Source organism: Hemiscyllium ocellatum, chromosome 1 (assembly GCF_020745735.1).
Source record: "Hemiscyllium ocellatum isolate sHemOce1 chromosome 1, sHemOce1.pat.X.cur, whole genome shotgun sequence".
Classification (NCBI taxonomy): Eukaryota; Metazoa; Chordata; class Chondrichthyes; order Orectolobiformes; family Hemiscylliidae; genus Hemiscyllium; species Hemiscyllium ocellatum.
The window spans coordinates 16,245,564-16,260,229 of record NC_083401.1 but is presented as its reverse complement, the minus strand read 5'-3'; the positions used below and the strand labels follow the sequence as shown (position 1 = coordinate 16,260,229).

At 44.1% G+C, this 14,666-nt stretch overlaps 1 protein-coding gene across 1 annotated transcript in view; it reads left to right on the top strand.

The window, feature by feature from the left end:
* Positions 1-14,666, top strand: part of mrps26 (mitochondrial ribosomal protein S26) — a 27,087-nt gene extending 12,421 nt beyond the window's left edge. Inside the window, exons 3-4 of the mRNA XM_060838198.1 lie at positions 1,354-1,477; positions 10,460-14,666. Of these exons, the coding sequence (XP_060694181.1) occupies positions 1,354-1,477; positions 10,460-10,609 (274 nt within the window). The 3' untranslated portion in view covers positions 10,610-14,666. The remainder of the gene's footprint in view (positions 1-1,353; positions 1,478-10,459) is intronic.

Sequence of the window (14,666 nt, the reverse complement as noted above, 5' to 3'; positions counted from 1 at the left end):
GACTTGGTGAGCTTCCTCTGCGCTGTATGACTCTTTTTTTTCTGATCTCCAGTGTTTTATCATTATCCAAAACTCTGTGGCCTGTGTCTTAACTCACAGCATGTTTCATTTCCCCGTCACCCTTGTGCAATTTTACCTTGGTCAAGCAATGTCTTGATTTTGAAGTTCCCATCCTTGTTTTTGTACCCCTCACAATCTCTTTTCAGACACCTATCCTCCATCATACCTGCAGTTCTCTAATTCTGGACTCAGTGCATTTAATTACTCCACTGTTGGGTGCCTGTGTCTTTAGTCACCTATGTCCCAAGCTCTCAGCCTCTCTGTTGCTATTCTCCTTTAAGGCAATTCTGAATATCTACTTCTTTGAGCAAGCATTTGACCCTTGTATCACCTTGTCAGCTCAATATCAGACTGTTTTATAATGCTCTCCTGAAGGGCTTGGAACATTTCTTCATGTCAAAACAACTAGATAAATATAATTTGTTGTTGAGCCTTGGAGTTCACGAACCAGTATTCAATCACAGCCTCATTATTCCTGGGAATTCACAGCAGAGAAATGGGCCATTCAGTCCAACCAATCTCTGCCAACTTGATGTTCCATACAAATCTCTTCCCACCATTCGTCATCTCATCCTATCAGTATGACCATTCTTTCCATCTTGTGATTATTGAGCTTCCTTTTAATTCATGACTACTGCTCCATGGTGTCACAGTGGCCCAGTGGTTAGCACTGCTGCCTCACAGTGCCAGGGACCCAGGTTTGATTCCAGCCTTTGGAGATTGCCTGTGTGGAGTTTGCACATTTTCCCCGTGTCTGCGTGGGTTTCCTCCCACAGTCCAAAGATGTGCATGTCATGTGGATTAGCCATGGGGAAATGCAGGGTTGTAGGGATAAAGTAGGGGGTGGGATGCTCTTTCAGAGGGTCAGTGTGAACTTGTTGGGTCAAATGGCCTGCTTCTACTATGTAGGGGTTTTGTGTTAGGGCCGAACATTGAGGACCGAAGGGCCTGTTATGCACGTATTATTCTATGTTAGCATGTTCAATATCTCTGGGTAAAGAGGTTTCGTCTGAATTCCTGATTTGATTTCTTTGTGACTGTTTCTGGCTGGTCTGTTATTGTGCTGTCTCCCACAAATGGAAAATCATTCATGATTTTAAAAAGGTTGTTAATGGAGAAGTGTGAAATCACAGTGCTTTAAGTTACCTCAAGGCAGTGAAAGGGCTTGGTATTAAAGGCACTTTCTTTATTTGTTTCAATTTAAAACTGAGAGAAAGGGCAAATCAATGAGGCAAAGTAACACCTAAATATATTTAAATAATTGCCTTTGTATTTTGTGTCTTTGTGTGACAGTGAGGAGCGACTCCAAAGAGAGGCAGAAGAGGAGCAGGAGCAGAAACTCCAGGCAGCCATCAGCAGAGAAAAAAAAAAGATTGAGTTCCTAAAGGAGAAGGAACAGGAAGTGCTACAGCTTCAGGTAAACAGCGAGAGTGGGTGCGACAAACAGCTTTATTGTTACACATATAGTGTAATCCTCCCACCACACTGTCCCCATCAACAGTCCCAGGACAGGGACAGCACTGGGTTAGGTACAGAGTAAAAGTTCAATCTACGCTGTCCCCATCAGATACGCCCAGAACAGGGACAGCATGGGGTTAGATGCAGACTAAAGCTCTTTCTGCACTGTCACTTCAAACACTCCCCAGATAGGGACAGCACTGGGTTAGATACAGAATAAAGCTCTCTCTACACTGGACCATCAGACACTCCCCAGGACAGAGGCAGAAGCAGATTAGGTACAGCGTAAGGCTCTCTCTATACTGCCCCCATCAAACATCCTCTGGACGGGTACAGCACAGGGTTAGCTATAAAGTAAAGCCCTCTCTACACTGTCCCAATCAAATGCTTCTGAAGCAGGTACAGTGTGAGATTAGAGAGAGTAAAGCCCCCTTTACCCTTGTACCAAACATTGATAAGGTGGGTAAAAGGTGTTAGATACACAGTAAAACATCCACTATGTTGTTCTATCAAACTATGCTCAGCCAAGGGGAATTGAGAAGTAAGCATTCTGTCTATTTGGTCACTGCACTTTCCATTGCCTAACCTTGGTTCAGTTGCAAATTCTGACAGTTTATTTTCACAGAGTTCTCTCATACTTTTTCAAGTTCAGGGGAAGCTGCGAGACAGAAAGGAAATCTTTTTATCTGCACAAACTCTTGGATTTAAAATGTGCTGCCAGATAGATTGTACCAAAGAAATATATCTCTCATTTGCCACTGAAAGTGTACTTGTATTAATTAATCATTGTTGGAGTTATGTTATAATCAATAATCATTACAGATATTTCAAAATTTCACTTCAAGTTTCTCCATAGACAGCTGGTTTGCCAATTAGACCAGTCGTGTGAAAGCTCTATGCTGCTTTATGACTCTGTTTTCCAGTGTTATGGTCATAACAACTTACGTCATATTATCCCTTCAACATAGGAAAGCATCACGAGGAACCCTTTCAGGAACATAATCAGATTAACAATGACATTGCTTTAAAACCAGAGATGTAAGAACAAGGCACTTAATGCCTGGTCAAATATGGAAATGGGAAGAGAGGTTCAGGGAAGTAATTCCAGAGCTTGTGTCCTAAGAGATAAAGATATGGAGCAAAGGAGGTGGGGAAAGCACAAGAGTTGGAGTTGTACAGACATGGAGCCTATGGAAGATGGTTATGGTTCCAGAAGAACTGCTACAGATACTTTAAATGTTGCGTACTGCTTGAGATCTTAAATAAAAACAGAAGACAGTGGAAGTGCTCAGCAGATCTGTAGAGAAACCGAGTTATCCATGACCTTGCATCAAAACTCCATGGATGCTGCAATGAGATAGTCATAGAGCTGTACAGCACAGAAACAGACCTTTTGATCAAACTCGTCCATATTGACTAGATATCTTAAATTAATCTTGTCCTATTTGCCAGCATTTGGCCCATATTCCTCTCAATCCTTCTGATTACTGAACCCATCCAGATGCCTTTTAAATGTTATAATTGTACCAGCCTCACCACCTCCTTCAGCAGCTCATTCATGCATTCCATACAGGGAGGCAATGGCCTAATGGTATTTTCGCTGGACTGTTAATCCAGTGATCCAGATAACATTCTGGGGACCCGGGTTCAAATCCTGCCATGGCAGATGGTGGAATTTGAATTCAATAAATATCTGGAATTAAGAATCTAACGATGACCATGAATCCATTTTTGATTATCAGAAAAAAGCCCATCTAGTTTACTAATGTCCTTAAGGGAAGGGAACTGCCATCGTTACCTTGGCTGGCCTACGTATGACAATTTTTTATCTGCACAAACTCTTGGATTTAAAATGTGCTGCCAGATAGATTGTACCAAAGAAATATATCTCTCATTTGCCACTGAAAGTGTACTTGTATTAATTAATCATTGTTGGAGTTATGTTATAATCAATAATCATTACAGATATTTCAAAATTTCACTTCAAGTTTCTCCACAGACAGCTGGTTTGCCAATTAGACCAGTCGTGTGAAAGCTCTATGCTGCTTTATGACTCTGTTTTCCAGTGTTATGGTCATAACAACTTGCGTCATATTATCCCTTCAACATACTGTATAAAAAATTGGGCGGCACGGTGGCACAGTGGTTAGCACTGCTGCCTCACAGCGCCAGGGACCTGGGTTCAATTCCCGCCTCAGGTGACTGACTGTGTGGAGTTTGCACGTTCTCCCCATGTCTGCGTGGGTTTCCTCCGGGTGCTCCAGTTTCCTCCCACAGTCCAAAGATGTGCGGGTCAGGTGAATTGGCCATGCTAAATTGCCCGTAGTGTTAGGTAAGGGGTATATGTAGGGGTATGGGTGGGTTGCGCTTCGGCGGGTCGGTGTGGACTTGTTGGGCCGAAGGGCCTGTTTCCACACTGTAAGTAATCTAATCTAAAACCATATCCACAGCAATGTAGTTGAATCTTGGCAATTAGGGATGGGCAATAAATTCTCCCTAGTCAGCAACGTCCTCATCCCATAAATTAATAAAGATAAAAGAAGCACCACCTTCTGCATGATAAAGTTGACCCTTCAGACCCTTAAATCTTACCCCCACACCTTAAATCTACGCTGTCGAGTTCTGGACTCCTCTTCTCTGGGGAGAGGCTTTGACTATTCATTCATGCTACTCCTGATTTTATAAACCACTATAAGGTCACTCCTTAACCTGTGATGCTCAAGAGAATGTAGCCCCAGCTATTCAGCCTCTCCCTGTCGCTCAAACCCTCCAACCCCATCAACATCCTTGTAAATCTTTTCTGGACCCTTTCATGTTTCACGACATCTTTTCTACAGCTAAATGATCAGATTATGCGTTCAGTAATGTTGCTCATTGGGGTGAGCTGATTTGCTATTTTCATCAACATGACAATACCTGGTCTAGATTTTGCCGAATGACAAGTTAGTTTGATCCAGATTTCTGTACAGTACCTATGCACAGAGTCACTGAGTCAACATTTCAGTGACCTTGCATCAGAACTGCCCAGATGCTGACTGACCTGCTGAGCATTTTTTGCTTTTGCCACAGACAATTTTGTTCCCTGATTAATTATTTCCACCAAGTACAGAGAGGTAGGCACCAAGGGGAATGGGAAGAAAGCAGGAATGTAGCTTTTGAGATGGAAGATCACCCATCAGTTGAAGGGTCGAATGGTTTACTCTGGTTCCTAGTGTGTATGTTTCAGCGGGGGAGAGTCTGAAGCCATGTGCTCCCTGACACCTACCAATGATCATTCCTTCTGCTGTGGTTAGGCAGCCCTGGATTTGGGAAATCTGCTATAAAGCTGGCCATTCCAGCCAAAATTTGTCTGTCTTCAAGGAAGTGTGCAGTCCCAAAAACTCATGCAATTGGCAATCTTTGTGCCAAAAGCTGGATCGAACTTCACTAATTTGTGACCTCATAGTGACACATTGGCACAGTGGTTAGCACTGCTGCCTCACAGCGCCAGAGACCCGGGTTCAATTCCCACTTCAGGCAACTGTCTGTGTGAAGTTTGCACGTTCTCCCCGTGTCTGCGTGGGTTTCCTCCGGGTGCTCCAGTTTCCTCCCACTGTCACAAAGATGTGCAGGTTAGGTGAAGTGGCCATGCTAAATTGCCCATAATGTTAGGTGAAGGGTTAAATGTAGGGGAATGGGTCTGGGGGTTGCTTTTTGGAGGGTCAGTGAGGACTTGTTGGGCCGAAGGGCCTGTTTCCACACTGTAAGTAATCTAATCTAATCTGTAAGCCAAAAGTTGTTCAACTCAACGTTGCTCGCTATCACCTTCTCGAGCAAACAGTAGTGGGCAACAAATGCTGGCCCGGCCGCAACACGAGTGAACTTTTTTGAAAAAAAACTGTTGATTATGGGATCTTGCTGTGCTGTTTTGATGGTAACTCTGCAAACAGATCCCATGGCTTAATAGATCATATGCAAATATGCTGTAAATTGATTAGTTGGTTAATCGCCAGAAGAAATTCACGCAAGGCAGAAGTTCTTTCACAACAGGACACACATCTCCACTGGCTACATCTGCAGGAAGTGCACCCAACTTCAGCTCCTTGAAAACTGTGTTAGGGAATTGGACCTGGATGAACTGCGGATCATTCGGGAGGCTGAGGGGGTAATTGAGATAAGTTACCGGCAGTTGGTCACTCCTGAGGCTCAGGATAAGGATTGATGGGTTGCAGTCAGGGGAAGGAAAGGGGACAGACAGACAGTGCTGAAATCCCCTGTGGACATTCCCCTCAGCAATAATTATATTGTTTTGGATACTGCTGGGGGGGATGACATACCAGAGGAAAGCCATGGTGGTCAGTTCTCTGGCACTGAGCCTGACACTGGCCCAGAAGGGAAGGGGGCAGAATAGAAAAGTACTCGTGGTAGGAGACTCGATTGTTAGGAGAATTGACAGGAGATTTTGTGGCCAGGATCGGGACTCCCGGAAGGTATGTTGCCTCCCTGGTGTCAGGGTCCGGGACGTCTCCGATCGGGTGTATAAGATTCTGAAAGGGGAGGGTGAACAGTCAGAAATCGTGTTACATATTGGCACCAGTGATATAGCCAGGAAAAGGATTGAGGATATAAAAAGTGATTTCAGGGAGTTAGGGTGGAAGCTGCAGAGCAGGACGAACAGAGTAGTGTTCTCGGGTTTACTCCCGGTACCACGAGACAGCGAGATGAGGAACAGGGAGCGGGCGCAGCTTAACACATGGCTGCGCAGCTGGTGTAGGAGGGAGGGCTTCAGATATGTAGATAATTGGGATGCCTTCTGAGGAAGATGGGACCTGTACATGAAGGACAGGTTGCACCTGAACTGGAAGGGGACCAATGTCCTGGGTGGAAAGTTTGCTCGAGTGGTTCAGGAGGGTTTAAACTAGTATGGCAGGAGGGTGGGAACCTGAGCTGTATACCGGTGGTGAGAGTTGATGGAGATGAGGTAATAGCAAGAGGTAGCACAGCCTGTGGGAAGGAATTTCCTGGGGAAGAACCAAAGGATCGGTTAAAGTGTGTTTGCTTTAATGCAAGGAGTATCAGGAATAAAAGTAATGAGCTTAAAGCATGGATCAGTACCTGGTGCTATGATGTTGTGGCCATAACAGAGACGTGGGTTTCTCAGGGGCAGGAATGGTTCCTGGATGTTCCAAGGTTTAGAACATTTAAAAAGAATAGGGAAGGGGGAAAAAGAGGAGGGGGGTGTAGCACTGCTAATCAGAGAGGGTATCACAGCTACAGAAGTTACCGTTGTCGAGGAGGGTCTGCCTACTGAGTCAGTATGGATGGAAATTAGGAACAGTAAGGGAGCAGTCCCCTCATTAGGGGTTTACTTCAGGCCCCCCAATAGCAGCAGGGGGATTGAAGAAAGCATAGGTCGGGAGATTGAAGAAAGCATAGTTCGGCAGATTTTGGAAAAGTGTGAATGTAGTAGGGTAGTTGTAATGGGTGACTTTAACTTTCCCAATATTGATTGGAACCTCCTTCAAGCAGATGATTTAGAAGGAGCTGTTTTTGTAAGGTGTGTTCAGTAGGGTTTCCTAACTCAGTACGTTGATAGGCCAACGAGGGGAGAGGCCATTTTGGATTTGGTGCTTGGCAATGAGCCGAGGCAGGTGTCAGATCTTGCAGTGGGAGAGCATTTTGGTGATAGTGACCACAATTGCCTCACATTTTACATAGCTATGGAGAAGGAGAGGATTAGGCAAAATGGGAGGATATTTAATTGGGGAAATAAAAACTGTGATGCTATCAGACGTGAGTTGGGAAGCATGGACTGGGAGCAATTGCTCCATGGAAAGGGCACTATAGACATGTGGAGACGGTTTAAGGAACAGTTGTTGAGAATGATGTACAAATGTGTTCCTCTGAGACGGGCAAGAAGGGGTAAGATAACGGAACCTTGGATGACGAGAGCGGAGGAGCTTCTCGTCAAAAGAAAGAAGGCAGCTTACGTAAGGTGGAGGAAGCAAGCTCAGCTCTAGAGGATTACAGGCAGGCGAGGAAGGAGATCAAAAATGGTCTGAGGAGAGCAAGGAGGGGGCATGAAAAAGGCTTGGCAGGAAGGATTAGGGAGAATCCAAAGACATTTTACACGTCTGTGAGGAGTAAGAGAATGGTCAAAGAAAGAGTAGGGCTGATCAGGGATAGCATAGGGAATTTGTGTGTGGAGTCTGAGGAGGTAGGGGAAGCCCTAAATGAGTTTTTGGCTTCTGTCTTTACGAAATAAACCTTTGAAGAGCAGGTGTGCATGCTGGAACGGATAGAGATTGAGGAAGCTAATGTGCTGAAAATGTTGACAAACATTAAGATTGACAAGTCGCCAGGGCCAGACCAGATTTCTCCTCGACTGCTTTGGGAAGAGAGAAACGTGATTGTTTCACTGCTTGTGAAAAAAACCTTTGCATCCTCGCTCACCACCGGAGTCGTACCTGAGGACTGGAGGGAGGCAAATGTAATTCTTCTTTTCACAAAAGGAAATAGGGAAATCCCTGGCAACAACAGACCAGTCAGTCTCACATCTGTCGTCTGCAAGGTGTTAGAAAGGATTCTGAGGAATAGGATTTATGACCATCTGGAAGAACATGGCTTGATTAAATGGAGTCAGGGAGGTTGACTGAGCTCGGACTTTTTTCATTGGAAAAAAGAAGGAAGAGAGGGAACCTAATTAGGTGTACTAGATAATGAGAGGCATAGATAGAGTTGATAGCCAGAGACTTTTTCCCAGGACAGAAATTGTTAAAACGAGGGGTCATAGTTTTAAGCTGTTTGACAGAAAGTATAGAGGGGATGTCAGAGGCGGGTCCTTTACCCAGAGAGTTGTGAGGGCATGGAATGCATTGCCAGCAGCAGTTGTGGAAGCGAGGTCATTGGGGACATTGAAGAGACAGCTGGACATGCATATAGTCAAAGAAATTTGAGGTTTACCTTACATGAAGATCAATGGTCGTCACAACATCGTGAGCTGAAGGGCCTGTTCTGTGCTGTACTGTTCTATGTTCTAACAGGACCTAAGTTTATGACACAGAATAGGACAAACATTATAATGTATATGGAAGGTAGTTAGAAACATTCTAACACAAACTTCAAAACAAGGTGTCAATCTATCTCCAGCTCTATCCATTACTGAAACCAAATTCCAGAGAAATAAGCCTCTTAAACTTTTTAAATCTTTACTTAACACGCCTAGACAAGGTCGATACATGGAGAATGTTCCCGATGGTGGATGCATCCAGAACCAGGGGTCACAGTCTGAAAATTCAGGGTAGACCATTTAGGATAGAGATAAGACATTTCTTTACCCAAATAGTGGTGAGCCTGTGGAATTCATTACCACAAGAAGTAGTTGATGTCAGAACATTGAATGTATTCAAGAGGCGATTAGATTTAGCATTTGGGGCTAATGGGGTCAGCGGTTATAGGGAGAAAGCAGGATTAGGCTATTGAGTTGGACAAGCAATCACAATCATGATGAATGATGGAGCAGACTCAAGGGCAGGATGGCAGCCTCCTGTTCCTATCTTCCATGTATCTGTATAACTGACATTTTCCAGTTCCTCTCCCTCGGCAAGGCTGATTTTACCTGTTCATTTCCAAGATCGCTGCCATGAACCTTTCACAGTTCTGATGTCCTAAATATTCTCACTTCTGACAACCAAAACGTTTCCACGCACGTTCTCCTGGCTTGGAATATCCAGAGATTGAAAACCACTTCAGTTGAGATAACCTATTTCTTGTTCTTTCGTGAGTTGAATGTGGCTGGCTGAGCAACCCATCCCTCATTGAACTTGGGAAAGTGATGGTGAGCTGCCTTCTTGAAGTGCTGCAGTCCATAATCTTAATCTTCGAGGAGAAAGTGAGGGCTGCAGACTTTTTTTTTTGCAGAGATGAGTTCAGTGGGGCAGGAGCAGGCTGAGACAATGGGTCGGCTGGGGCAGTCAGGTTTGTGGATTTTGGGCAGGAGGTAGAAACGGGCGGTGCGGGGTTGTGGGATGATGAGGTTGGAGGCGGTGGATGGGAGATCCCCTGAGGTGATGAGGTTATGGATGGTCTGGGAGATGATGGTTTGGTGGTGGGAGGTGGGGTCATGGTCGGGGGGCAGTAGGAGGAGGTGTCCGCGAGCTGGCGTCTTTTTTTTGATGAAGGGCTTATGCCCGAAACGTCGAATTTCCTATTCATTGGATGCTTCCTGACCTGCTGCGCTTTTCCAGCAACACATTTTCAGCCATAATCTTAATCTGTATTGAACTGACAAACCTGCTTCCTCGAGGAGAAAGAGTCTCTTCATTTAAACAGAAGTCTTGAGTTCTTCTGAAACCTGAGCCTTCTAACCTGAAGTCAAAACTAAGATAACGGCCTTAAAATGTTTATTCTATCTGTTATAAACTCAACACTATAAATATTTTATCCATTAACATTATAGGACTGGCCAGAATCCCTTGCTCTCTATTTTGAATCAACATCTCAAAAATGGTGATAATATATGCAGTTTACAAATTATCTGCCACAGGGAGTCCTAGAAATATACAGCACGGAAATAGACCCTTCGATCCATGCCGACCAGCTATCCTAAACTAGTTGTGTATGCCAGCATTTGGCCCATATCCTTCTAAACCCTTAGTATTCATATACCCATCCAGCTGCCTGTTAATGTTCTGCATTCTGACAGTTTCAGAAGTGTCCAACTATCCAAAACATCCAGAGATTGCAGATATTTTTAATCAACTTGTTCAGACATATTATGGCTCACTTCAGATATTTGAACACTGGATTCCTGACCCAGAGGTAGAGACGCTACTACTGCATCATAAGGCCCTAGATCGAAAAAGGCTGTGCAATGTAAACCCTGGGGTTATATAAAGTGGTGTGCAAGTTTGGAAGTTGATGAGGTCATCATTATCTCACCTTCTGTCTTCCTGTCTCACAGGAGGAGGTGAAGAATTTCATCACGCTAGAAAATTTGGATCAACGGATAGCAGAAGCTCTGGACAATCCAAAAAATTACAACTTTGCCATTGACACGGAGGGCCGGATCATAAGGAGCCCCGTGAAGCAGCAGACCACACAGCACGGCTGAGCAGACACCTCATCTGAACCCTGCACTGTTCTGCCAAGCTCACTTCTCTGAAGTGGCTGGTACTGGGGCGTCATTAATGTGAAATTAGGAGGGAAGGTGTGAATGCCTTCAAACAGTAACAAACTGTACAATAGGTTGATCAACTTAGCTTGGTTGAGGGATATCCTGATCCAGCAATCGAGCAAAACGTAGCACCTTCAAAAATGTATCCCAATTGGACATGTCTATTTCATACTGTCCAAAAGAGCTGTTTTCAGGATGTATAGGACTAGTTTTTTTTTCAGAGTTTAAAGTCAATCAATTCACTTATAAGCTCCCCTGATTATTCTCTGCAACAGTGAATCTACTTTCATAAAGCTGGAGCTGAATTGCGCCAATAAATACAACTCAGTTTGTGGTCTGGGTGTGCCTTGTATCAATAATACAACAGTAAATGTTTATGTTACAGTACCTGTAACATAATAAGGCAAAAAGGCACATTTAATCTGGGTATGCATTAAATATAATTGAAAAAGATTTCACTTTTGATGGTTTGCATTGGCCTTAAAAGGCTTTGCATGTGAATATTGAATCGATTACACAGGTGATTTATAACTTATGATGGTTAGTAGTTTACATAGAAAATGTCACAGTGATTTTGATGGTGGAAGGTCACTCAGTTGTGAGTGATAACACTTCTGGGTCGAAAGATAAAAAGGGTCCTAATTTGCTATGCCATTCCAAATGGGCTCACAGAAATGTATAGCGTGGAAACAGACCCTTCAGTGCAACTTGTCCATGCTGACCAGGTAGCCTAACCTCATCTCTTTCCATTTACCAGCATTTGGCCCTCTTCATAAATCCATCCAGATGCCTTTTAAATGTTGCAATTGTACCAGCCTCCACCATTTCCTCTGGCAGCTCATTCCATACATGTACCACCCTCTGTGTGAAAAGGTTGCCCCTAAAATCCCTTTTAAATATTTCCCCTCTCATCTTAAACCTATGCCCTCTATTTTAGACTCCCTTACCCTGGAAAAAAGACTTTTGGCTTTTCACCCTATTGATGCCAGTATCACTGTTTTAGCACAGTGTCAGCTTAGTCTGTATTTTCACCTTCAGAGCTGGATGGAACTGAATTTTTCATGGGTGATCCCTCAGGATTAAGGGTGACTTGTCTGTATCCCAGTTCAATGTGTTCTGAGATTGTTGATAAATCCAATGGATAATTTGCAGACTTTGCCGTATGCCAGTGGTGCTTGAAGGGTTAAGTAAATCGGTTGTTTGGAGGTTTGTGCACACCCTTCACTACCTCAGCTTTACTCTGCAAGCTCCAGCTGTATTCTCTGCCTGTGATTGCTGCCAACCTGGAATAATCTTCTCAAGTGTTGGTCACAAATCAGGACTTCTAGGAGTGCCGACAGGCTGTTTGACCTTTTGGATGTGACCTGAGGACATTCTTAAAGCGTTTCCATTGTCCTTCTTCACACAACCTGCCAAGAACGAGTTCTACATAAAGTGGGTGCTTCAATGTCTGTGGTGGGCAAATGAATGAGATGATGGAAAACAAGGGTCTAACTGGAGACAAGGTTCAGATCCCATCATGATAGCTGGGGGAATTGAAATTCAAGAAAGAACTCTGGAAAAACACTCGTCTCAGTAATGGTGACCACAAAGCTATCATTAATCATTGTAAAAATCCAAGTGGTTCATTAATATCTATTTAGGGAGGGAAATGTGTTGCTTTACCTGGCTTGACCTACATGTAATTTCAGAACCATAGTGTGGTTGACCCTTACCTGCTGCCTTGAACTATCCTGCCTACCCATCTTCCTTCCCACCTGTCCACCCCACCCTCCCCACCGACCTATCAACATCACCCCCACCTGCATCTGCCAATCGCTTTCCCAGCTACCTTTCCCCACACTCCTATTTATCTCTCAGCCCTCTTTCTCCCCCCATATTCCTGATGAAGGGCTTATGCCCAGAACTTCATCTCTCCTGATGTTTGGATGCTGCCCGACCTGTTTTTCCAGCTTTTCGACTGATCTCCAGCATCTGCAGTCCTCACTCTCTCATTCACTGGACCTAGGTACGTTATAAATCAAATCAAAAAAGGTCTTTAAAGTATGTGCGGGCCTGGAGATCACTGTTGCCCAGTAAGTCGTGACTTTTAACTTCGATTTGAGACCCTGGTGCTCAAATGGTTGCAGGCTGAGCTGGCAGCGTGGAGGTGATGATGATCGTCTGTGTCTACCTTCCTTCAAACAGGGATTTCCAAGGTGTGGGAAATGGTCAACATTCTTACTGAGTACTTAGAATGGAGAGAGGCAAATGATTAAGATCTTCGGCCAAGTGCTTGTGTTCAGGTAGAGGCGGTAGTAAAATGGTATTGTTGCTGCACTAGTAACCCTGGACTAGTTACAGACAATACTCTGGGACCCAGGTTCAGGTCCCATCAAAGAAAGTCTGGACCTAAAAGTCAAATGATGACCATGAAACGTGATTGTCATAAAAAACCCATCTGCTTTGCTAATTATCTTGTGTCATCCTTACATGTGGTTTTGAAGTGGTCCAGCATATTCAAAATGATTTTTAAGAAAACTGGGAAAAAAAAATAAAGCCAGATTACCTTGCACCAACCTGGATACAAGAAAGGACAACGGCAAACTCAGCAAAGTCCCCCTCACCATCAGTTAGGGGCTAGTACCAAAATGCAGGGAGCTGTCTCACAAACTACTGAAGCAACATCAGACAGAGTTATACTCACAGATAGTGTCCTACAAAATGAAATCACCATCCCTGGGTATGTACTCGCCCACCATCAGGACAGATCCAGCAGAGGTGTTGGTACAATGGGGGAGACCTGACCTGACTCATGAAGTCTCGTGGCATCAGGTCAAACATGGGCAAAGAATGCTACTGATCATCTCATACCACCTTCTCTCAGCTGCTTCGTCATACAGCACAGAAGCAGACCCTGCTTCCCGACTTGTCCATGCCCAACACGTTTCCTAAACTGAATATCACAATTTCCTGCATTTGCCCCATATCCCTCTAAACCTTTCCTCTCCGTGTATCTGTCCAAAAGTATTTTAAATGTTTTAGTTGTACCTACCTCTACCACCTCCTCTGACAGCTCGTTCCATATACACAGTACCTTCTGTGTGAAGACGTTGCCCCTCAAGTCCCTTTTCCCTTCTCACCTTAAATCTATGCTTTCAAGTTTTGGACACCCTGACCATGGGGAAAAGGCTTCGCTATTCACCTTATCTATGCCCCACATGATTTGAACTGAGGCTGTAATGAGGTTAGGAGTTGAATGGCCCTGGCAGAATCCAAACTGGGCGTCACTGAGCGGGCTATTGCTGAGCAATAACTGAGCTGTTTGATAGCATGTTAATGATACCTTCCATCACTTTACTGATGATTGAGAGTAGACTGATGGGGTGGTAATTGGCCGGGTTGGATTTGTCCTACTTTTTGTATACAGGACAGACCTGGCCAATTTTCCACATTGTTGGGTAGATGCCAGTGTTGTTACTGTACTGGAATAGTTTGGCCAGGAGAGGGGCAAGTTCTGGAGCATAAGTCTTCAGTACTATCGCTGGAATGTTGTCCGGGCCCATAGCCTTTACAGTATCCCATGTCTCCAACCGTTTCTTGGTATCACGTGGAGTGAATTGAATTGACTGGAGACCAGAATCCTGCCATTCCCCAGAGATTTTGTGTATGCTTATTCATATGCTGACACATTGACTTCTGCTGCTGGAAATTGCCAGAAATCATAGTGTGCCACGAGAAAACAATCTGAGGGCCTTTTATTGGAACCTGTGGGATACTGGGGAAACCAAATTGGATCAACCATTTAGCACTTTGGGCTGAAGATTGTTGCAAATGCTTCCACCTTACCTTTCTCGCTAGTGTGATACACCTGCCTATTATTGAAGATTTATTTAGATTGATTTAAATTTATTTAATATTGTAATTGGTGCCCAGAAAAACGGATAATGTCGCCATGCCCAGGCACTGTCTTGAATTACAGAATGACTTACTGAATAAATTGATATTAAATTGA